General features: G+C 49.8%; 1 protein-coding gene across 5 annotated transcripts in view; it reads left to right on the plus strand.

Annotated features, from left to right (window-relative positions):
- The window catches only part of FLI1 (Fli-1 proto-oncogene, ETS transcription factor), an 86846-nt gene that overhangs the window by 53085 nt on the left and 10286 nt on the right, over positions 1-23475 (plus strand). For all 5 annotated transcript variants that reach the window (XM_053963440.1, XM_053963442.1, XM_053963441.1 and 2 more), the window contains 3 exons: positions 4602-4756; positions 7888-8091; positions 14459-14524. In XM_053963440.1, the coding sequence (XP_053819415.1) occupies positions 4602-4756; positions 7888-8091; positions 14459-14524 (425 nt within the window). The remainder of the gene's footprint in view (positions 1-4601; positions 4757-7887; positions 8092-14458; positions 14525-23475) is intronic.

Below are 23475 nucleotides of genomic sequence, written 5' to 3' on the forward strand. Positions count from 1 at the left end.
GGATAGGAAAAGAGGGATAGAAAGGAGGAAATATTCCCGAGTCAGGTTCAGAAATTCCTGAAATCCATTATTTTGCTCTTTCAAGGAGAAGTCAAAGGTGGTTCCTAGACAGAGACCTGGGACAGTGATTTCCCCACCTCTGAAGCCCAGGCTGGAGCTGTACAGAGGATTTACTGGTCAGTGTCAGGCGAGCTGCTTGTCCATTTTGGCCAGTGTAGGACAAACTGTCCCAAACAAAAGATGCAAACTCTTGGCATCCCCAGAGAGAGCTGCTGGAACAAGGAGCCTCTGGACAGTGGGAATGAGTTGTGCTTCCTGTTACTTGGACTCTGCCTCTGCCACAGGAACTGTGCTCTGGAGAGCTTGTGAAACCAGCCTGTGCCCATTTACCTGTGCACATCCACAGCCTGAGCAAATCCAGCACAGAGAGCACTGCAACATCTGGGAAAAGCCAGGGATTGATCTGGCAGCTGAAATGCCCTGGCACAAACCCTTTCAAATGATGAGGAAGGATTTCTATGAATCCCAGCCTGCCCCTGGGTGATGTGTGAGCTGAGGAAGGAGCGATATTCTATGAATTCATCCATGGCTCACAGCTCCCTGCTCTTCTTTGACATTCATTCCCCAGGCTGAATCCGTCCCTACACCGTCCTCCTGCTGGGGCAGGGCAGGGGCTGCAGGGGTGACTCAGACTGGCAGAAGTGTCCCAATTCCTAAGAAAAGGCTGTGTTTGGTAGGAAATGCTGGGTTCCAGAGGACACAAAGTTAAGGATGTTCTCACTTGCTGTCACAGAAGATTCCTGCTGCTTTCTCAAGGACAGCTCAGCCTCCTGCCCAGTTGGGTGATGCTATCCACAGTTATGTGTGTCCTACAGGGTCAGCTCTGGATGCAGCCATCCCCAAAACTTCCCCAGAGGGAAGGGAGGCAGCTCTGCAGCCACAGGGACACGACCCTGCCAGGCATCTGGAGCACATTCAGTGTCCTGGGGGATTCATGGAGTGGATCCTCTGCCCACAGTGCCCGGCAGGGCCATCTCAGTCCCTTAAAGTTCTCTTCACGCCTTTCTGCCAGAGGTTTCTGGTTGGGCTGCTGAGGCACAGAGCAAGGGATGGGCAGGGTCTGAACTGCCAGAGCAGAGTCTGTCATGTGAAAAAGCATCCCAAAAACCTGAGGGGATATTGCAGTCCCACGGTTATTTTGGTTACTTCACTGCCAGGGTCATGTGGGTGTGCACGATGTGAGCAGGGAGCACAGCCAAGGACTCTGCTCTGTCCCTGTGCTCATTCCATGCCACATGGAGAGGCTCTTTACAAGGTGTTGTTATCCAAGAGTCTGGATATCACAGACTCACAAAATCCCTGAGAGGTTTGGGCTGGAAAGGACCTTAGACACCATCCAAATCCAAACCCCTGCCATGGGCAGGGACACCTTCCACTGTCCCAGGCTGCTCCAAGCCCTGTCCAGCCTGACCTTGGACACTTCCAGGGATCCAGGGGCAGCCACAGCTGCTCTGGGCGCCCTGTGCCAGGGCCTCCCCACCCTCCCAGGGAACAATTCCTTCCCAATATCCCATCCATCCCTGCCCTCTGGCAGTGGGAAGGCATTCCCTGTGTCCTGGAGCTGTATGAGTGAAATATATAGAATTATTTGATCATAAATAGTGCCTGTCCCATCTGCAGGGGCATTTTCCAGGGAAATTTTACTCCAGAGCAGGATGGGAGAGAGAACTCTGGATCCCAGGAAGAGCAGGAGAGGAGGTTGGCCACTCACCAGGGACAGTGATCTGTGAGCACAATAGACTGAGTCCCTGGAGAACAATGTGAGACCCTGGGCCACAGTGTCACACCATGGAGCAGAGTGTGACAGCCTGGAGCACAATGTGAGATCACGGAGCACAGTGTCACAACCTGGAGCATGCTGTGACAGCCTGGAGCACAGTGTGACAGCCTGGAGCACAGTGTCACTCTGGAGCATGCTGTGACAGCCTGGAGTACAGTGTGACAGCCTGGAGCACAGTGTCACTCTGGAGCATGCTGTGACAGCCTGGAGTACAGTGTGACAGCCTGGAGCAGGATATGCCTCTTTGGAGCTCAGTGTCATACCCCTGAGCACAGTGTCACACCCTGGATCATGGTGACACACCCTGGAGGACAATGTGACATGCTGGAGGACAGCAGGAGCCCCTGGAGCACAGAATCACAGCCCTGAGCATGGTGTCACACCTGGATCACTCTGTCACACCTGGATCATCACACCTGGATCATCCTGTCACACCTGGAGCAGTGTCACACCCTGGATCACTCTGTCACACCTGGATCATGCTGCCACACCCAGATCACTCTGTCACACCCAGATCTCAGACATCCCCTGGCCCTCCCTGGCCCAGGCCGTGCCCAGCAGCACTCAGCTCTGTGCCCAAGCCCTCAGCTCCCTGCCCAAGCCCTCAGCTCTGTGCCCAAGCCCTCAGCTCTGTGCCCAAGCCCTCAGCTCTGTGCTCAAGCACTCAGCTCCCTGCCCAAGCCCTCAGCTCCCTGCCCAAACCCTCAGCTCTGTGCCCAAGCCCTCAGCTCTGTGCCCAAGCCCTCAGCTCCCTGCCCAAGCCCTCAGCTCAGTGCTCAAGCACTCAGCTCCCTGCCCAAGCCCTCAGCTCCCTGCCCAAACCCTCAGCTCTGTGCCCAAGCCCTCAGCTCTGTGCCCAAGCCCTCAGCTCTGTGCCCAAGCCCTCAGCTCTGTGCTCAAGCACTCAGCTCCTCTCTGCTGCTCCGGGGCCGTTTTCTGGCAGCCCAGGCACGTTCCCAGCTGGCAGGAGCAGTGCCACAGGGAACCAGCAGTGCCGATTCACCCTGTGAAACCCCCGTGTCCTTGCGGCTCCTCAGCCTCTCCCGGCTGCCTCAGGGACATCGAGCCCACAGCAGTTGCCTCTCTGAAGGCGGATTTTGGTTCCCTGCCTGGAAAAACAGTAGGCAAACCAGTAAACCCTTAAATTCAAACATGTGTAAGTTATACATCTTAGTTCCATTTTCCAGCAACATTCCCTTTGTCAGACATGAGGAAAAAATTACCGTCTGCCTTGGAATATCTCGGTGGAGCATTTATCTCCCGGCCATGATAACTGAATTTCAGGCACTGCTCCCTCCCCCCCAGTTCAGGTTAAGAGACAAATTTGTTTAGTGTCCTGCTTGGAATTCTTGCCAGCTGAACTCAGAGGGTGGGATTTGTGCACTGTCACCATTCTTACCCTGCAGGGAATGGTTCCCTCCCAAAGCTCTTGGCTTCTGGCAGAGGAGGAGCACATCTCTGGGATTAAACATGGCCTAAACTGCCCTCGAAATGGGATTAAATCTGGGATTAAAGCCTGGGCTTGCTCTGTGCAGAGGTTGTGCACTAATTCCCGCCTTGGGAAAGTGAGGGCAATGATGTGCCCTTCCTTGGAAGTCCCTCGCAGTGGGATGTGCTGTGTGTGCCTGGAAGGCTCGGGGTTGGGCTTGGAAGGGAGGAAAGGCAAGAGCTGCTCCTGTAGCTGAAGAAAAGCACAATCCCTGCTCCCTGTCTGGGCTTTGGAGACTCACAGTTCTCCCAGAGCCTTCCCAAGGGTCTGCAGTAGGCCAGGTTTAGCACAGTGCTGGATGTCCTCTCTTTGTCACTCCAGCACCTCAGGAGTTAAACTGGGGCCAGAGCCCTTTTCACACCCAGTAGTGGGGTCTGAAGTTCTTGGTTCGTGCCTGGGCCATCCAAGATGCCCACATTTCCTCACCAGGTAGTGAACTGTGGCACTATTAATCAGAAAATAATATAATAATAGAATAACAGAAGAATAGAATAACTGAACAATAGAATAATTGAACAAGCTGTGTTGGAAGGGACCCACAAGGATCACCGACTCCTGTCCCTGCATAGGACACCCCAGCAATCCCAGCCTGTCCCTGAGCGTTGTCCAAATGCTCCTGCAGCTCTGAAGCTCTGAGAATAGACAAGTTCCATCCTGTTCAGCCCTGTACAAATCAGACTGTGCTGCCATTGGGTGTTCTCTGGGGACAGCCCTGTCCCTTTGGGTGGATGTTCTGGGTGCTTTGTTAACGTCATGAAAAGGCTGTTCCTGTGTCCCTGTGAGCTCTGCAGAAACACCTCAGGGCAGGTGAGCAGAGCACTTGTGTGCCACTGCCAGGCTCCAGTGCAACACCAGGGGTGTTTTAGCACCACGAAGGATGGAACAGCCTGACAGGGCTCTGAGGAGCAGCCAGCCTGCCTGCAGGACTGCTGGAATGCACTAAGCAGCCAGGGGTGAGAGACTGGGCATAACCCACAGACTGGTGTCCTGGGCATTGCCTCCTTACCTGGTTTGGGAGTGTTGGTATTTCAGAGCCGCTGCAGACATTGCCTTGTCTGGAGTCGTTCCCTTGGAGACTCCCCCTGCATTATCAGAGATCCCCTGTGCCTCACAGACCCCTTATGACACCCAGTACCATGTCAGGAATGGCCTCTCCACAAGGGAGCTGCCAATGCCCCCCATGGGCCCGTGTCCGTGTGTGTGAGCCAGCCCCTCCTGTGTGCAGGGATGGAGGGGCACTGATGGTGACCCAGCTTTGCCTTTGCCTTGCAGGGAGTCCCCCGTGGACTGCAGCATGAACAAGTGTGGGAAGCTGGTGGGAGCAGGCACCGAGTCCAACCCCATGAGCTACAGCACCTACATGGATGAGAAGAACGGGCCTCCCCCCAACATGACCACCAACGAGAGGAGGGTCATCGTCCCTGCAGGTACCACCACGGGCTGGGGCAGCTGTCCCTGCTCTGCCTGGAAGAGTTTTTTGTTTGGTTTGTTTATCCATTCCCAGAGGAATTCTCTCTCTTACAAACCACAGAAATATATAAGGAAAATATTGGCGTTTCTGGCTAGTGGGAATTCCCATGTCCCAGTATATGATCTGAATGAGGATAGGCAGCAGATAATTGGTGCTTTTTCTTTTCTTTTTTTTTTCTTTTAATTTTTTTTTTCCCAGAATGAAATGTTGTTTTGGTGTGCTAAACCAAATTCATCTCCTGTCATGTGTTAGAGGAGAATCTGCTTCCTGGGACATGCAGGGGATGATCAAAGGGGAATGAAGTGGGCCCAAGTTATAACTCCCCTGGTGCTCTCAGGATCCAGCTGCACTTTCAAGTCACACTGATTGATTCAAAATGAGCTATTTTGTTTCCATTTTTTTTTTTTTAGAAGTAAAAACCCCAAAAAATTCTATTTTTCAGGAACTGCATTATCCTTCCAAAAATTGTCACACAGAAACTTTCCTGTCCAGCTTTGTTTGGTATCCACATCTGCTGCCTGGAGCTGGCAGGATGCTCTGGATGCCTTTGGACAGTCAGGGGTGAGAGCTGCTGTGGGGGGAAGCATGAACCTGGAATGAAGAGCTGTTTCCCTGTGAAGTTTACAAACAGCCAGGGCCAGGAAGTTTCCAGCAAAGGGGCCAAGTGCTGGCCCAGTGACATCCCAGAACTTGCCCTGGCTCTGGGGCTTTCAGCAGGGCAGGGAGGGCAGGAGGAAATGCACTCGTGGAATTCAGCTCCTTTCTCAAAGCGTGGCTTGCCCACCAGCAGATGACAACTCCCAAGCATTTGTTTGCCATTTAGGATGAAAAGGAAAAGCTTGAACTGAATGCATGAGGAGAAGCCAATAAAGGATTGACGGCAAAGCTCTTAGTCCCATTCAGGCTGATGTTTGAGGGACTGGCTGAGCTGCCTGGGGACAGCAGCACAGTCGTGTCCAGTGTCACCCTGTCTGGAAAGGTGCAGCTGGCACCAACCAGTCCCTGAGTTATTAAAGGTGTTCCAGGGGCAGTATTTATCCTGTATGTTTAAAAAACCAATGGGTGAGCTGAAGTTTAGCATTGTTTAAATAGGGGAAATTACTTTCAGTACCCCCAGTGGAAGAGCAGGTTTGGAATCTCCTCTTTGAAGGAAAGTGAAGAAAAGGACTTTTCTCCCACTTATGACCATCCACAAATCAAACCCTTGAGATCCTTGTGAAAGAGCAGAGATTTACCAGACTTTGGAAGACAATAATGAACATCATCCCAGATCTCTGGCTGCAGGAAGGAGGCCCAAGTCATCCAAGAAAGGCATTTGGATATTTTAATTTAATCCAGAATGGAGAGTTATAGCGCATTAGCGTGAAGATAAGCAAGAATAATGTCACATTAGGCTTACAATAGTAGTAATAATGAGCTCTAAGCCATGTTTCAAGAAGGCAGAATTTCAGACACCATTCAATGTCTTTTACAGTGTTTAAAGGGAGGCCACAAATCCACTCTGCCCTCTAGATATTGGGTTGTTTTCAAAACTCAAGACAAATAAGTCTTTCAATTAAACAAACAAACAAAAAAAAAAAAAAAAAAAAAAAGAATCTTCCCTTGAGTACTTGCACTGTAAAATTTGCAGCCTTTTGCCAGTGCTTAGCAAGCAGAATTTCAATTAACTATTGCCAAAACCTGAAAGAAATCCATCTGTTGTTCTCAGAGCAGACTTGCAAAGGTGTGGGGTTGTAAATTCCCTGTTCTGAATTCAGCTTTCAGCTGCTCAGATTTTCTGGTGATGCAGTGGGGAAAGGTCTCAGTTAGAATTTCAGTTCCCTTGGTCTCAATTCCTCCATTACCCCAGGGCTCAGGTGCCCAGGAATGCCAGGTGTGGGCTCTTCCTGACCTTTTGTGCCCAGGGCTGCCCTCAGCCTGGGCACTCAGTGTCCAGCCCTGGGCTGAGGCATTGCTTCATACCCGCTAAATCCAGGCAGAGACATTTCTTGTTCTGCCCACAGCACCCCCAGAGCCCTGGGCGTGTTCCTGATCCGTGTCCTCGGCTCCCCGGGGTCTGAGGTGTCTGAGGTTTGTCTCAGAGCTGGACCAGCTATTAATGACACATCAGACATCTCCAAAGTTTGAACCTCTTTGCAATCCTCTCCAGCTGCAGCAGAACATGAATGCGCAGCTCCAGCTTGGAAATCGGCTACGTGGGGAGCAGCAGCACAGGAAACATCTGAGAATGCTGATATGCTCTGAAAATTACTGTCAAGTGCTGTGGCACCAGCTCTTGCTGGGGCCCTCTGATCTAATGCCCTTTGCAGAATTCAAAGGCTGATTTCTTTTTTTAACCACTGGTGCAGCCACTCATCTCCACGGGGCCTGAGCTCCAGCCGAGCTCGGAGTGTCTCTTACGTCATCAGCAGCAATAAAGATCCCACAGCTGGAGCTCTGCTGACACTCAGGGACGCCCAGACAGCACAAAATCCAGCCTGGCCTCGCACAGCTGGCTGGCTTTACAGGGACAGTGGAGGCAGAACTGTGCTCCTGCCTGGGGTGAATAACTCCAACTCACACCCAGGACAAGCTGGGTGTGGCTCTGTTTTAGCCACACCATTATTTTATTTTATTTTATTTTATTTTATTTTATTTTAATATTTTATTTTTTATTTTCTGAGTCCCCTTGCTGACCATGAACACCCCATGCTCAGGGTCTCTCGTGCCAGCTGTGGGTTCCCTAATGCCCGTGGTGGGACTCGCACAGCCCTGATGCCACTGCACAGCCATGCAGAACAGGGACAGGAACTCCCTCTCAAAGGGCTCAGCTTCCTTTAGGAAGCTTTTTTTCCAGACAGAGAAGAGTCAGATGTCACCAGGGCTGTTCCCAAGCAGAGGAGGGAGCTTTGGGCAGGTGGGACAGCCAGCAGTGACGAGGCCAGGCTGTCCATCCTGAGCCCTGCTCCAGCACAGTGCCTGTTCATTCTGGCAAAGGGGGTCAGTAAATTCAATATATCTGCTTGTGGAAACAATGGCTTGCGCTCTGACAGGGCTGCAGGGACTCTGGAGATGTGTGTGTGCCCATCCTCTGTTCTTTCCCGGCAGATCCCACCCTCTGGACCCAGGAGCACGTGCGCCAGTGGCTGGAGTGGGCAATCAAGGAGTACGGCTTGATGGAGATCGACACCACCATCTTCCAGAACATGGATGGCAAAGAGCTCTGCAAAATGAACAAGGACGACTTCCTGCGCACCACCTCCCCCTACAACACAGAAATTCTGCTGTCTCACCTCAGTTACCTCAGGGAAAGTGAGTATTGCCCTGGCCCAGCCCAGCCCCTGCCCCCAGGGCTCCTCCTGCAGCAAGGGACGGGGAAATGAACAGAGAAAGGCAAGCAGAGAGAGCAAACAGGGAAACGAGGAATAAAATGGGCTTGGAAAGTTCAGATGAACACAGATGGAGCTACTGGTGCTATCAGGGAGGTGAAGAACCAAGCAGGGGTCTGGAGAAGATTAGATAAGTCTTACAGATAACAACATCTGTGGTTATGTGATAAAAATACACAAATTTGTCACAGAAATGAAACCTGACATTAACTGATTTGTCTCAGGCAAATGATTCCATAGCTCTGTAGTTAGAGGGCTGTGCCCTCCCCATAAACAGGACCCCCAACTGGCCAGGGCTGGAGCTTTCCTGTGTTCCTGCAGGCCCAGGTTTGTTGGAGAGAGTTAAAAACCCAAGAGTGATTCCCCATATGTAAATGTGCTGGAGCAGATGTTATGCAAATGAGCAGAAAAAGGTTGTGGAAGCTCTTTATTGCTCCTTTCTGCCCCACACCTGAGTATGGGATGGAACCAGTCCCCCTTTTTGCTCTATTAAGCCCCAAACCCAGAAGCTGTGAGAAGTCTGGAAAAGTATTATTCCAGCACCCAAATACCTGAGAGATGGCACATACACCTGATGCTGGGAGTCTTAGATTTCAGCTTTTCCAAGACTTCTGTGCAATCATGATCATATCCACAGGTTCCAAATGTCTCCTCTTCACCTAGAAATGGAGCTAAAAGCATTTCCTTTCCCTTCAAAGGTGTGCTGAGGGTAAAGGTGCTCTGATGAGGCAGAGAGCTGGAGCTGGGCCCCACATGCTCTGCTGTTTTTCCAGTGAAACAGCTTTTATAGGACTATCATTATGTAAGCACGCAAAAATCAGGAGAAGGTGTCATAAATCAAGGTGGAAGCACAAGGAGAGAAAGGCAAAAGTGTATTTTCTCTACTAGAAAATCCAGTTGTGATGAAAGGCAGCTGAAGATGTCTCCTCTGGCCAGTGAAGCAGAGATACAGAATTTAGGGTGTTTCTTCAAAGTTGATCTCTTCCTGCCCAAAATCAGTGGGAGTTTCACAGATTCCAGTGGCACAGAAGTTAGATCACAGATGGGTGCCTCTGGAAGCCCCACCTTTATTTTTCTTGAGAAGTCGAGCCAAGGAAATGATTCACAACAAAAAAACCAAACTGTTGGATTTGAACAGTTTCTGTCCCTTGTGACTGGACAATAAAATAATTTCCCATGCAAAATCATTGGCAAATTTAATTCTGTTTCATCAGAAAAGAGCTGCTAGTCCACAGGAAGCTTTTGAAGGATTGCCTGTGGAATTAGACAATTTCCTGGGAAATGGGAAGGCAGTTTTGTGCAGCCAGCAGTGCTTTGGCCAAACTGGCTGACTGGGGTTGGGGAAATCAGGCACTTTGTAACCGGAAACACATCTAAATTCTCACAAGATAAACACCCAAGTGAGACACTTGAACTGTCTTATTGATAAGGTTTGAGAATTGTCAGAGAGATGGAGTTGGATGGGTTCAAAGCACAGGAGCTGGCTGGATTTGGAAAGCTTGGCAGAGGAGCAGAATTCTCCAGGTGGCATCTCCAGGATCATCCCCAGTGTTTGTGTCCCATTGTTTGGGCTGACCAAAGGCAGTATCAGGGGAATTGCATTGTTGATCTCATGGCATAAGCCCCAAAACCTTGGTTCAGTGGCCACTTTTACCTTCTGCTGCTGCCCATTTGCTCAGGAGCAACTTCCTGCTTGATCCCACCTGCCCTTGTCTGAAGTACGGTCACACCGCTCTCCATGGCCAGCAAGGCAGCACCAGGGCATGCTGACATTCAGGACAGCAGTCCCTGGGTCACACCTTGCCTTTAAATACCTGGAATTAGGAGGTTTTGCAGTCTGTAAGGTGGCACCAGCCATTCTGCCTTCTTGCTGGGCCCCTCCATTGGGATTGTGAGCAATGATACTTCCAAAAATTTAGAAGGTTTATTAAAACCTTATCAAAAATACAACAGAAGACTGAATAGAGAAAATATAGCAGTGCCAGGAGCAGAGGATTTTTCCCACTATGTGCTCAGCCACACAATGGAGGTTTCACCTTTTAACCCTTTATCCCCTCCCAAAGTTCTGTCCATTGACTCTTTTGCTGTCCAGGGGTGGAGATCACTGCCTGACATCTTGATTGGAGGTCAGGTGCTGCCACAGTAACGAGCTGTCCCTCCCAAATGCCCTGACTACCCAGGCCACCCCCTGATAACAGTGCAAGGGGGCCAAACATAACTATAAATCTATAAAACATCTCTTAGCATATACATAATATTTTCTTTTAATTGTGAGAGTCAGCCATGGCATTCCTTCTCTATCACAGGATGGTGGGTCTGTGGAGCAGGGGCTGTGCCTCACACCTCCACAGCCCAGCACTGCAGCCCTGGTGCAGCTGCAATATTGAAGTGCTGCTGCAATAATGATCATCAAAACATCCTGTCCTGCCAGGGCAGTGCCTGCAGTGATTTCTGTGCTATGAAGCCTCTGCAAAACCTGAGGAACCTTGCTGAACTCAGGCAGACTGCTCACTCCTGTTTTACAGAGAATTCAGTCCCAGTCCATCCCAGCTTTAGGATGATGGATCTGTGTGTGCTGATCCCAGACGTGCTATGAGTGCCGTGCTCATCAGAGCAGCTCCTGGCTGCTGGAGCTGGGCAGAGCATTCCTGCTTCCCTGCAGCTGTTCCCAGCCCGAGGAGAGGCTGCTCTGGGCAGTGCTGGCTGTCTCCCTTGTGGAGTAACGCCTTCCAGAGGAGCTGATGGCTTTTCCAGACCAGTGGCTGTTCAGTGCCAAGCCTGGAGCTCAGTGCCATGGAGATTTGGGCTTTCTTTTTCACGAGTTTCCCCCTTTTGGAAGGGTGTTTGTCCCACAGACATTCCCTGCTTAGGGTAGGGAACAGGTGATGGCCACAAGCACGGGAGGATTTGGGGGAGTTGCAGACCTACAGGCTGGACTGTCTCTGCCCAGGCTCCCTAAAGGTGTTTGTGGTCTTGGGATATTAAACTGGATATGTGATGATTTATGAATCTTCAGCTTTGGGGTTTGTTTTCCAAGAAACAAAGCTGATCTGACCTTTCTGAGCTGTTTGCTCACACAACAAGGAGACCCCCTGAAAATGAGGTTTCCCAGAAGGTTCTCAGCATTTTATACTCCTAATCAGGGTGAAAACTTCCTTAAAGCTGCCTATGAAATACATTATTTTGGCACATCTGAGTCCAGACTGAAAAAATAAACCAGCAACATCTTCATGACCTCAACAAAAGCTCAGTCTCAGTTTTAGCAGTGGAAGGCTCAAGGTGAGCTGTGTAATGCAGTTGAGAGTAACCTAAACTCATCCCACAGCACCTTTAGTCTCCAGCTTAGGCTGGCTCAGAATGGTGCAGTTGTTTCCTGTTGACATAAGCTATTGAAGCTGGCAGGAATTCCTCTGATCCTCAGGAGAGGATCAGTCCTGCAGCATTCTCCATCCTTTGGAGCCTCCCAAAGCACCACAGTGGCTTTTTCAGGGAACTCCCTGTCTACCCCCTCAAACAATCATCTTTCTTTGCATGCTTCTTTTAGTTCCCTCTCCAAAATTGTGAAGCCATGCCTTGATTTGCCTTCTTTTTGTTCATCCCCACCCACTGTGGGGCTCCAGACTGATCTTTCTCCAGCACATTTTGCCTGGTGAATCCTCTCCAGGCAGCTGTTGGGCAGGGAAAGGGAGTTTTGGATGCATCCGTGCTGTGTTTGGGATGAAGATCAAAAGAAGCTGAGCTGCCACCTCCATCCTTTCCCTCCCTGGTGGTGGGGGCCAGGCTGTGGGGTGTGCACAAAGGGGAAGAGCCTGAAGGGGAAAGAATGAGGCTGTGGTGAGAAGTAGAAAACTGATCAGTGGTTTTGAGCCATGTGTTAATGCCCAACAAAACCATCCTGCCAAGTGCAGCAGGACCTGGATTCCAGCAGGAGCCATGCAGGGCCTGGGGAAGGTGAGGGTGAAAAAGACTTTCAAATTAAATAGACCTCGAGACTGTGGAACCAAGATGTTCAGATGAGCTGCCTTGTGAGAGGGAGGGGTTTATGGGAAAAACTCTCCTGCTTTTCAGCCCTTCTCCATCGTTTTGTAATGAATGCAAGGGAAATAAAAGAAAGGGAAGGGTGGGGGGTGCCATAAAATAACGTGTTTAAACATTAATTATGGGAGAACAGCCCTCACTGCATTAACCATACCAGAGAGCTGAGCCATCCATGGTGTCGCTGACCAGGGAGGGGGACTAGGAACAAAAATGAAAATTCATCACAGCCAAAGCTCTGCCCCCGAAGGAGAGAGGGAGGAGCAGCCTGGTTTGTGTCTGTCTGTCTGTCTGCTTCCCTCTGTCCTGGTCTGGGTCTCTGCTTTTCTCCCTTTCCCTCCTCCATTGAAACCCTTAATAGGAAACACATTTCCCTCTCTGTGGTGTTCCCACCAGAAACCTCAGACTGCCGGGCAAAGGTGAGAACTTTGAGCAATTAAACCGGGGGAGGCGCCGGTCCTTTTCAGTGGCTTGGGCTGCATTTTTTTACCCTAAAGTAGCTATAGGTTGATCCTGCTCGCTCAGTGCTATTCATCACCCCACCCCCACCGCCCCAGCCGCTCATTTGCAGCCCATTTAGTCATAGAAAACCACGTTTCTGAATTCCCCAGTACTTCCCTGTCTGGCAGGGGGAAGCTGGGCTGGGCGTTGCACTCAGGATTGCTTTAAATAACCTGAAAAGGAGAGAGTGGTGGACAGGAGTTTCCCCACAGATATTCAAGAAAGAAATGCCAAAGCCAGAAGCCATCTGATGAAAACATGAGTTACATGGACGGAGTTGTTTCAATTCCTCCGGCAGCCAATCTCCCTAAATATTTCAGCCAATCCTTTTGGCTATTGGCAGCTTTCAGAGCCAGGGTGTCCTTGGGATCCCCCTGAACTCTTTACCTCCTCGTTCACCATCCATCCTGGTCTTTGGAAGCATCCCCTGACTTGCAGCATCTGGTACCATCCATCCTTCCCTCCCTGCGAGCAGCTTTGTTTCCCAGCACCTCCTGCCTCTGTGTCCTGCTGGCTTGTGCAGTCTCTGGCTTTGTTTGCCTTTGGGGAGGACAGAAATCCACTGCAGCAGAGGGCAGAGGGCCAGCAGGACCCAGCACCTGCAATGGCTCTCAAATCTGGCAGGGAACTGCCCAAACCTCAGCTCTCACAGGAGAGAGACACTCTGTGAGCACTGAGGGGCAGCCGAGGTGATTTGGGACCATGTGCACCAGAGGAACGTGGGACTGCAGGGCTCAGCCCCAAGTCCTGCTCGGCTGCTGTTGTGGTACCTGCACAGAGGGTTCCTGCCCTGCTGAGGGGCTGGGGATGCTCAGGGGCATCCCCTGCATGGAGGGGATCTGCAGAGCTGTAAAAGCACTCAGGGCAGGATTGGTGCTGCTCCAGCCACGCCATCAGGACAAACAGGACCCTCTGCCTTGTCAGGGCTGTCACTGACCTAGCACCAGCTGCTCCAAGAGTGCAGGGAAGGTGAGCCCAGGGGGTGATGTGAGCACACTTAACCAGACAGCCATGAAGTGGGTATTTCATGTTGGCTTCCCTGAACTCCCAGGATCTCCTCCTCCATTTCCAGGAGAGCTTACAGGAGAAGCAGAGGGAAATGCTTAGAAATTAACATTTCCCTCACAGACTGCAGAACAGAGACACTTCCAACAGGTTCTTTTTGTGCTGCACTTGTGTGTCACGTGGGGCTGGATGGAAAGGCCTCTCTGAACCAAGGGAGCTGCTCCCAAATTCCCCAGAGCAGGGAGATGCTGGAATCCCAGTGAGAGCTGTGCAGCTGCTGGCCCCAAATCAAGCATGTGACACTCTAAAAATGGCCAAAAAGGTCCTGACAGTGCAATTTGTGTCTTTTCTCCTGCCTGTTCCTCAAACAGGAAATTTCTCTATCACAGCCGGAGAGAGAAAAGCTTCTTCCTTATGCTGTCACAATCTGTGCCACAGGCATTTCTGGAGGCTGTGCTGGGATAGATCCTGTGCCTGTACAACCTCACCCTTTAAGATCAGTTTTCAATGGGGGACATCAAGGCACTCAGTGAAGGAGACAAATATCTTTATTTTTTGCAAGTGAGTAAACAGCGGCACGTGTGACGTGCAGCTACCAAGCTTTCAGATGAATTTCACAGAAAATGTGTGCCTAATTAACAGCAAAATTAGTTTTCTTCATGCCATTAACAACATACCCTACCTGCCCTCATGGCTCCCCGTAGCAGAGTGTGCCCAGACTGCCCTAACTCCCTTTCTTTGCCTTGCAGGTAGCTCACTGCTGGTCTACAACACTCCATCCCACACAGATTCCTCACGGCTTGCCACCAAAGAAGGTCAGTGTTTTGCATATAAATGTCCTGGGTTTGACTGGGTTAAAACTAGATCTTGTTAATAATATCCTCGGCAGAAAACGTTCTGCTCTGCTCTGCATTCACCACACGGTTAAAAAGGATTAATTCTCATTGTGCAGCCCCACCCAGGCTGGAAATGCCATCTCTGCTTCTCCAGCCAGCGCCATGGCATCAAACGTGTCACTGTCACACTTGTGTTTTGCTGAGCTGGTGAACTGGTGGCACATTTTCTGTTCCTGATGTGAACAGTTTGGAATCTCACACAGACAGCAAGGCCTGAGACACTGTTTCTCTCTGAGTTCACAGCTGAAAGGATCAAATCTTCTCACAATAAATTTCACTACTGTAAAGGCCGCTGAGGTATTCCAAATCCATCCATGGATCTGTAGCTCATTTCAACCAGCAAGTAAGATCAAATGTATCTTTCTGCCACTTTCATTTTGGAATAGTTTGATTTTCTTTATGGTTTCAAATAACCCATTTGTTTTTTTATCTAGTAGAAATTCTGACCATGTAGTTATAGCTTAGAAACCTTGGAGTTTAAAAGTTAATAACCCTCTTGAGGCTCCTTCAGGCTTTGGAGTTGTTTGTGGGTTCTTCAGTCAGGTGTTTCAGGTTTTTCTCTGCAACTCGAGCCCTGCTTCTTGTTCTTATTTTTATTGACAAACTGGACTCTCAGTCAGGATAAAGTTGTGAGCGTTGATCAGAGTCCCAGAATGGTTGGGGTTGGAAGGGACCTTAAGGATCATCTGTTCCAGTCCATGGCCATGGGCAGGGACAGGATGAAGCACATCCCTTATCTACATAGAGAAGTTGAATTGATATAATGAATATTTGGGTGAATTTATCACTCCCAAGTAGGGTGATAAAGAGCAAAAGTCCATTCTGTGCTCTGTAACTCCTGTGTAGGGACAGGAGCCTTAAATTGGGTTTTCCTTTCCCTTTGTGCTGCTGCAGGAACATTGGGTTTGTTCCCTGGGCTCTGTTCAGCTCCTCCTTGGATAAGTTTCTAGGGAGGGGTGAAACTGCTGCCCACCCCCCCTGGAGCCAGCCTGTCCCTGTGCCAGTTCCCTGTCACAAATGGTTCTCTGCTTTTCAGGAGAACGTGGCTGCATGGATGAGCCACAAGTTTGGATTAAAAAGAGCAGTGTGGAAAGGCAGAAGGTCTTTTATTGAAGCAGCTGGAGAGACAAAACCTCCTATTGCACTGAGGGGCTGCAGCAAACAGACCCCACGGTTAACAGCTCCTGCAGGGAGGGTCTGGCTGCCTCCCTTCTGTGCTGCCCTCAGAGCCCTCCTTTCTCCTTGCATTTCATCCCCAACATCTGCCTCAGAGCTGGACATGAGCTCAGGGCTGCTTCCTCTAGCAGCTCCTTTTGTCCAGCATGTAAATGCCCACTGGAGCTCCCTGGCACACTGTTCCCTCCTCTGAGGCAGCACCAGCTGATAAAACAGGGCCCTTACAGGGACAGAGCCACTCAGGCTTTGCTCTGACTGCTGCTTTGACATTAACAATCTGTTTAAAGTTCATCTGAGCTGGGCTTGCACTGTGTGAATAGAGCAGGGACATGTGCTCCTTCACAATTTCCCCTTACACCCAAACCTCTGCTCATTCTGTCTCAGGCCAGGCAGTTGCTAAATATAAAGCCAAGAAAAGTCTGTTTTTTTTTTTTTTTTTTGTCAAGAAAATCTCTGTTTAAAACTGCACTCCTCTGAATTTTTAAACACTTTGTGACTTGGGCCTTGAGTCACTCAGGCTGAAAGAAATTTGAGGGGAAAGTGTCCCTCCCCCTGCATTTTTAGTGGCCTCGAGGGTGTCTCTGTAGTGCAGCTGACAGAGCTCTGCGTTCACTGCTGTCAGCGTGGAGCCCTCAGCTTCACATGGAACTTTCATCATGTGTCAATAAAGGACCAAGCACACCCAGGAGAGAGGCAAATAAAAATTAAGAACTACGTAGAAATGTTGAAATCCCATCTATTCCTCCCCCATTTCTCCCTATAAGGCATAAATTCCATCATTCCTTCCACACTGGATGTTGGTGTAGCATAAACTGCCCCACTCCAACCCACTGCTGCTGACTGAAGTTACTGAGATAAGGTCAGGGAAAGGGACAGGAGAACACAACAGGCTGGCAGATAAGGGACTGGGGGAGCAGAATGAAGTGGCTCATCCAATAGCACAGCAGAAACTCATGATGCTCATAAAACTCGACTTGGAATTCTTCAGTCTGGTTTTTTTTTAGGAAACAGGATTTTCCTTGTTTCTTTTTTAATGGGCTCACTTCAAGATTATATTCGCATTCCAAATGATTATATTCTTTTGGAAAAGGAATTTCAGGTTAAAAAATATTTTTTTTTTTACGATTTTTTAACTTCTCAAAAGATTAAACAGTTTTCTTTGTGCCAGTGCATCTGGAATCTACCAATCCTGTAAATATTTCTCCTCTCTATGCCTGTGAATAAAAACAGATGAGTTTTTCTAACCACCTTCCCTTGAGGATTCAAAAGCAGGTGATGAAATAGTACAAAACATGCCAAAGATAGGAAAAATTACCATTTTCTTCACTCCTCCTGTAGTTTTTCTACATAACTAGTGCAAATAACCTGCTTGCACAGATTGCAGGGAGATAGGAGCCCTTTGCATACATTTCCACTGTGCTTTACACAACAAGTTCCATCCACGGCTGGAAAAAAGAACCCACACGTCAAAAAAAACCAAAAAAAAAAAAAAAAAAAAAAAAAAAAAAAACACAAAAAAACCAAAAAAAACAAACAAACAAAAAAAACCAAAACAAACAAAAAAAAAAAAAAAAAAAAAAAAAACCAAAAAACACCAAAATGCCAGTGCAGCTGCAGCACAGACAGCTGCAGATGTTCCAGATGCAGCACAGGCTCTGCTCCCTCCCCCAGGACGATGTCCCCAGGAGCACAGGGAGCCTGGCCCGTGTCCCAGTGCTGTCCCTGGGCTGGGTTTGGTGCCCTGGCTGCAGCTGCAGACCTGACTCCCTTTTTCCCTCCTGTTTTGTGCCCTCTCCCTCCCTGCAGTGCCAGCTCTGCAAACAGGAACTGCAGCTCTGCTTTAGGGCAGCTCAAGTGCAGATCTCTGCAGCAGGAATCTTGGGAATCCTTACAGCACATCCTGAAGTCCCACAGCTGGGGCCCAGGGCAGCTGAGGGTTCTCACAGCAGGCAGGTAGAACCTTGTCCTGTTCCAAGGACTCCTGCTGCCTCAGCTTCTCCCCTTCCCAGCCTCATAAACGCTCCAAAGGATGGGACCGAGTGTCACAGGGACAAATTGTCTTCAGCTGCCTCTGAGGAGTAAATGGCTCTGATGAAAATCACCAGTGTTCTTTGGCTGGAGAGCAATTTTCTTGGGAATGAAATGAGGCTGCTCTCATGGCTGAATGGAAAGAGCTGCGTCCCCCTCCCACTGCAGAGATGGTCTGGGTCATTTTCTGGGACTGCTTGGAGAAATGAGTGATCTGCTGTGGGTACTGGAGACAGGAACAGGAATCTGAGCCCACAGATCTGCCCCAGTCCAGGGAAACCTTAAACTGCTCTCCTGCAGAGCAGTGTCATTTGAGCAGGTTTCCATAGGGAAATGGAAAGAATATTCACATACAACAACATTGGGAGGCCAAAGGACCACGTCCCCAAAGGGCTCTGAGCTCTCTGGCCTCGCTCCAGCACAGTTTTAAAGTTTTTAGTGTGTCAGGGTCTGTGTAATTCCTGTGTTTAATACTCAAGCAGAATGCTGTGCAGGAGCTGAGGCCAGGGAAGAGCTGGGGGCTCCCAAGGAGGTAGAACCCTGGTGTGTGGATGTGTGAAGGTCCCTGTGTCCATGCAGCCTGTGGGAGTGCCTGGGCTGGGATGTGTGGTACTTTCCAAATCACAGAATTCACAGATTTCACAGAATGACCAGGTTGGAAGAGACCTTCAAGATCATCGAGTCCAACCCAGCCCCAACACCTCAACTAAACCCTGGCACCCAGTGCCACATCCAGGCTTGTTTTAAACACATCCAGGGATGGTGACTCCATCACCTCTCCAGGCAGCCAGAACTTTATCACCTTTCTGTAAAAAACTTCTTCCTAAAATCCAACCTGTATTTCCCTTGGGGCAGATCAAGGCTGTGTCCTCTGGTTCTGTCAATGCTGCCTGGAGAAAGAGCCCAACCCCAGCTGCCCACAGCTACCTTTCAGGAGCTGTAGAGGGTGATAAAGTCACCCCTGAGTCTTCTTTTCTCCAAGCTGAACACCCCCAGTTCCAACACATGCTGATCCCAGGGAAGTGGTGTTTGTGCAGGGAGGTGGCAGAGGGTGTGAGGGGAGGCTCAGCATCACAGGTGACCAGAGGGGTCACTGGGGCTGTTTGTCTCCAGGTTGTTCAGGATCTTGGTTCAAAAGTTGCATTCACACAAGTCTGTCCTCTGCACACGCCGGGCTCAGCCCAAGGTAACAGAATCCCAGAACCCCAGAATCATTTAAATTGGAAAAGCTCTCCCAGACCATCAAGTCCAACCTGTGCCCCATCCCCACCTTGTCACCCAGCCCAGTGCACTGAGTGCCATCTCCAGGTGTTCCTTGGACACCTCCAGGGGTGGGGACTCCAAACCTCCCTGGGCAGCCCCTTCCCGTGTTTAACAACCCTTTCCATGAGGAAATTCCAACCTGAGCCTCCCCTGGCACAGCCTGGGGATGTTTCCTCTTCTCCTGTAGCTTTTCCTCAGAGAAATCCCAGCCCCCACCTGGCTCCTGGCAGGGAGTTGCAGAGAGGGATTTGATCCTTCTTGAGCCTTTCAGATTTGGCTGAGACAGTGACAAACCAGCCCAAAGTCTCAGAAATCCAATTGAAACTCAAGCAGAGCACATGAAAAAGGGATGTGGTACCTTTCAAAGACAGAAGAAATCTCTATGTGAATGCATGAACAGGGATGGAGGGGGGAATTTTAATGGTTTATTCTGTGGCTATCCCATATTTATGTTCATGTTATAGAAGTCATTGTGTGAACAATGAGGATGTTTGGTACAAGATGTGTGTTTGTGCTTTTGGTGGGGCTGTTGGCAAATTTAAGAAGATAATAAATCAGTGAACTCCAAAATCCAGTGTGATTTCCTGGGGCTTTGTACCAATGTCCATTGTGAAGCCCTAAGAAAGGGTTTCCTGGTGTTGGAGCATCAATTAAAATCTCTCTCACTCCAATTCCCTGGTACCTCACAAAAGATGAGTCTGTGCAGCTGTTTTTCTCACCATCAGGGCTGCAACCTCTGTTCCCTTTAAACTGGGAGGAACTCCTCAAAACTCTTCTCTCCCACTTGTCAAATTGAGTGACAATTTGGGGTAACAGGTTTGGATTTTGGGGGACTGGGGAAAGAGGGGCAGAGACCGCAGGGAATGAGGTTGCATAAGCACAGTTACCACAGGAAAACCTCTCAAATTCCTGCATCAAGCCCTTCTCCTGAAAAGGTCATTTTTCAGATCTAAAAGGTTGTAGTGAAAAATATTGACCACGTTCAATAAACTCTCCTCCGAGTATGTCAGTGCAGCCCCTTTTCACAGCAAAGGTTTAAAACTCCCCGCCTCAGTTGTGGCAGAGGAAAAGCAGCTGCAGCTTTGTCTAATTGTCTGTACTTGCTAAAACATTTCTCTATGATATTTGTGCGCCTGGTGATGAAACATCCCATTTTTAGCTCGGCAGCAGAAAAAGGGGAGGCTTTTTTAGGTCTCCTTTCATTTTGGCTGTGTGGCCAAGCAGGGATTTATGAGTTCAGGGGAGACAGTAGCCAGCGCGCTTAGATTTTGCTTTTTATACTTTCTTTTTTTTTAAATTGTTTTCCTTTGAAATTCCAGAGTTAGTGTTTTGTCTGCTTTCTCCCTGACCCTCTTCGGAGGCAGGCGTGTGTTTTTTCACCAGAAAAACTGGAAACAAAGAATCGTTGTCTTTAAGCTGTAGCAGGCAGGAAACCCAACTCACAAGGGATCACCCCGAGCCAGCGCTGTCCCAGAGTAGACTCCAGTTCTCTGAATTCAACCTGACAGCTTGTCTGGAGCACTTTCTAAGTAACCATTATCCTTCCTTTCCCCCAGCAAAAGAGCCATTATTATTTTGCCTGGAGTGCAGTGCAAGGAGTGTTTTTGTGCTGGGGAGGGGGGGGGTCACACGTTTGCTGGGGTGCCAGGCTCTCCCTCCCAAAGCCTTGGAAGTGCTTGGGCTGTTTCCTAAAACAAGAGTTAATTTGTTTCCTGATGATGACTTAAAAGCTGTAAAACTGCCATGGCTGTGCATGTGTGTCTTCCCTTTTCTCTCATGTATGCGTGGCCTTTTTCTCCATGGATATGAGGTTTGGGGTTTTTTTACTTCTGCATTTGTGCGTTTTTCAACAAGAGCAACCTCCAGCCTGTCAATGGTTTGGTTTTACACCCTGTGCTGGGGGTAACATCCACATATTGCTGTGAGCACATTCCTGCCTGCTCCTGGGTGTGTTTGGGTGGTTCTGTAGGTGTGCAGAAGATGTGCAGCTGTGCCTTGGCTGTGCCTGCAGCCCTGCGTGGCTCAGGAACATCTCTGCTGGCTGGAGAGCATCTGCTTTTCCAGGCTGGCTCTGGGAAGGGTTCTCAGGACACATTCTTCAGCCTCTGTGCACTGTGCATTGGGATTTCTGCTGCTGATATTAAAAAAGCAACAACAAGGGAAAAAATCTTCTCATTACTTCCTCCTTTTCTTCATAATGTGTCTTTGTGAGGCTAGCTGGGCCGAGGCAGACGTGGCTCAGGAAGTGCCAGTGCTGCTGGCTCGGGGATGTTTTCCAGCCACAGGCACCACTGGGGGCTGTCGCCTCTGGCTGGGGCAGCAGGGAGTGACTCCAGGGCTGAGTGGGGAGCAGAGCTGGGCTCTCTGCCCTGTGGGAGCTCCTTCTCTGCACCCCTGCTCAGGGACAGGGCACAGGGCTCAAACAGAGCCACCTGTCCTGAGCACGCCCTGCCTCAGGAAATCCCCTCTGGAAATCACAGTCCCAGGATGGGTTGGCTTGGAAGGACCTTAAAGCTCATCCAGTGCCACCCCTTCCACTGCCCCACACCTTCCATTGTCCCAGATTGCCCCAAGCCCTGTCCAGCCTGGCCTTGGACACTGCCAGGGACAGCAATACTGAATCCCAGTTCTATTCCTACACCATCCAGATCCTGTCTGACTCTGGAAATAAGTGGGCTTCAGCCACAGGGCTTTAGTTCATCACTGTTTTAGAGCAGTTCAATCAGAAAGGTTTGATCCCTCTGATCTGTATTTCTATAAAGGCAGCAATTCATAACCAGTCTCTCAGCTACTTTCAGACACTCCCTAAGCTAAATCTGTCCTTCACATCCATCTCTGCAGCAGATTTCTCACCTAAATCCAGGAATCAGTCCCTTCTCACTTGGTTTGAGTTGACTTCAGGTCAAAACCCAGTGTTGTTCCTGGATTTAGGATCTGTGAAACAGGTTAACAGCAATGTAGAGATCAGAGAATCACATAATCATTCAGGCTGGAAAGGCCTCTGGGATCATCAAGTCCAACAGTGCACCCAGATGAATGCAAAAGATGGCTTGATAATATTTTTCAAATGTGAAATAATCAAATTGCTTGATAATGTAAAATACTAGTAATTTTGAAATCATTCTGTACTCAATGTGTTGCTTCCTCTTAGTGAAGAGACAGAATTTCTGATTTGCACCTCTGACGCTGGGAGTGGTGGTTCCTCAGCTCAAGGAGCAGCACATTGTGTCTTGAAGGGACAAAGAAACAGTTTGGTGCTGAAGGGCTGGGAAGTCTCATGTAACCATGGGAACAGTCACAGTAACATTGCCCAGGAATGACAAAGACATGCGGCACATGTGTTAATTAATTGTTTTAATTAGCAGAGATAGTAAGTTGAAAAGCAGTTCCTTGCAGGACAAGCGATGCTGGGAGGTTTTGAGGCCTCAGTGTGACACGCGAGTAAATGTGTGCACCTGAGTAAATGTGATGGGAAGTTGGCAGAGCCATTGGAAAAGGCCACAGGAGTCCTCAGACCCTGCCCTGCTCCAGTCCCTGTCCTACCATCCCTGGCCACACCCACAGACAGGTGAGAGCCCAGAGCCTTCACAGCTTTGTGCTGAGGGCAGCTGGAGCTCCTCTGCTGACCCTGGGGGGTTTGCATTGTGTAATGCTCCCTGTGTGTGAGGGGCAGTCAGAAATGTCCTGTGGGTGTGTGGGGGGCACTCAGAAATGTCCTGGATGTGTGGAGCACTCAGAATGTGTCCCTGGAGCCAGGGAGGGACCTTGTGGGCTCCACAGCTTCAATGCCTCTGCCACCATGTAAAGCAGTCCCTTGGATGTTTCTGGGAGCAGCTGGGGGTGGTTTTGGCCCCCTGGTCCCTGCAGAAACCTGCAGCCTGGGTTTCTGCTCTGCAGCTGGCTGTGAACCCCAGCCCAGCTCCTCACTGGGATCCCCAGGAGGGGAAGGGGCAGCGTGAGGGCTGGACACGCACACCTGGGCAGGCCCGGCTAAGAGGCTGGGCTGGCAGAGGAGAGGGTCTGGGTTTGTTCCCATGCTGGGACCTTTCCAAGGCACCAGGGGGGTGCCACCACTCACAGCCTCACCTGGGCAGGAGAGGCCCTGGGGCTCTGTGCCCTCCTCTCCCTCTCTCCCCATAAAGTGGCTGCCACAAAATAGACCCCAAGGGACCACTTGGATTAATGACAGGTCTGCACCCCCAGGACACCTGGGTCTGCTTTCCCCATTTAGGAAAGCTAATTTAAATTCCAGCCACCAGGTCAGGGACCCTTCTACCTCCCAAAGCAGGAGGACTCCTTGCAAAACCTAGTCTGTTTTGCAACAGCATGAAAACATGTCTGTTTTTCATGGAGAATCCATGGCCCAAAGCTGGCATGCAGGAGGATCTGTTCTGGGATGACTT

This window comes from Vidua chalybeata, chromosome 23, assembly GCF_026979565.1.
Source record: "Vidua chalybeata isolate OUT-0048 chromosome 23, bVidCha1 merged haplotype, whole genome shotgun sequence".
In the NCBI taxonomy this organism is placed as follows: domain Eukaryota; kingdom Metazoa; phylum Chordata; class Aves; order Passeriformes; family Viduidae; genus Vidua; species Vidua chalybeata.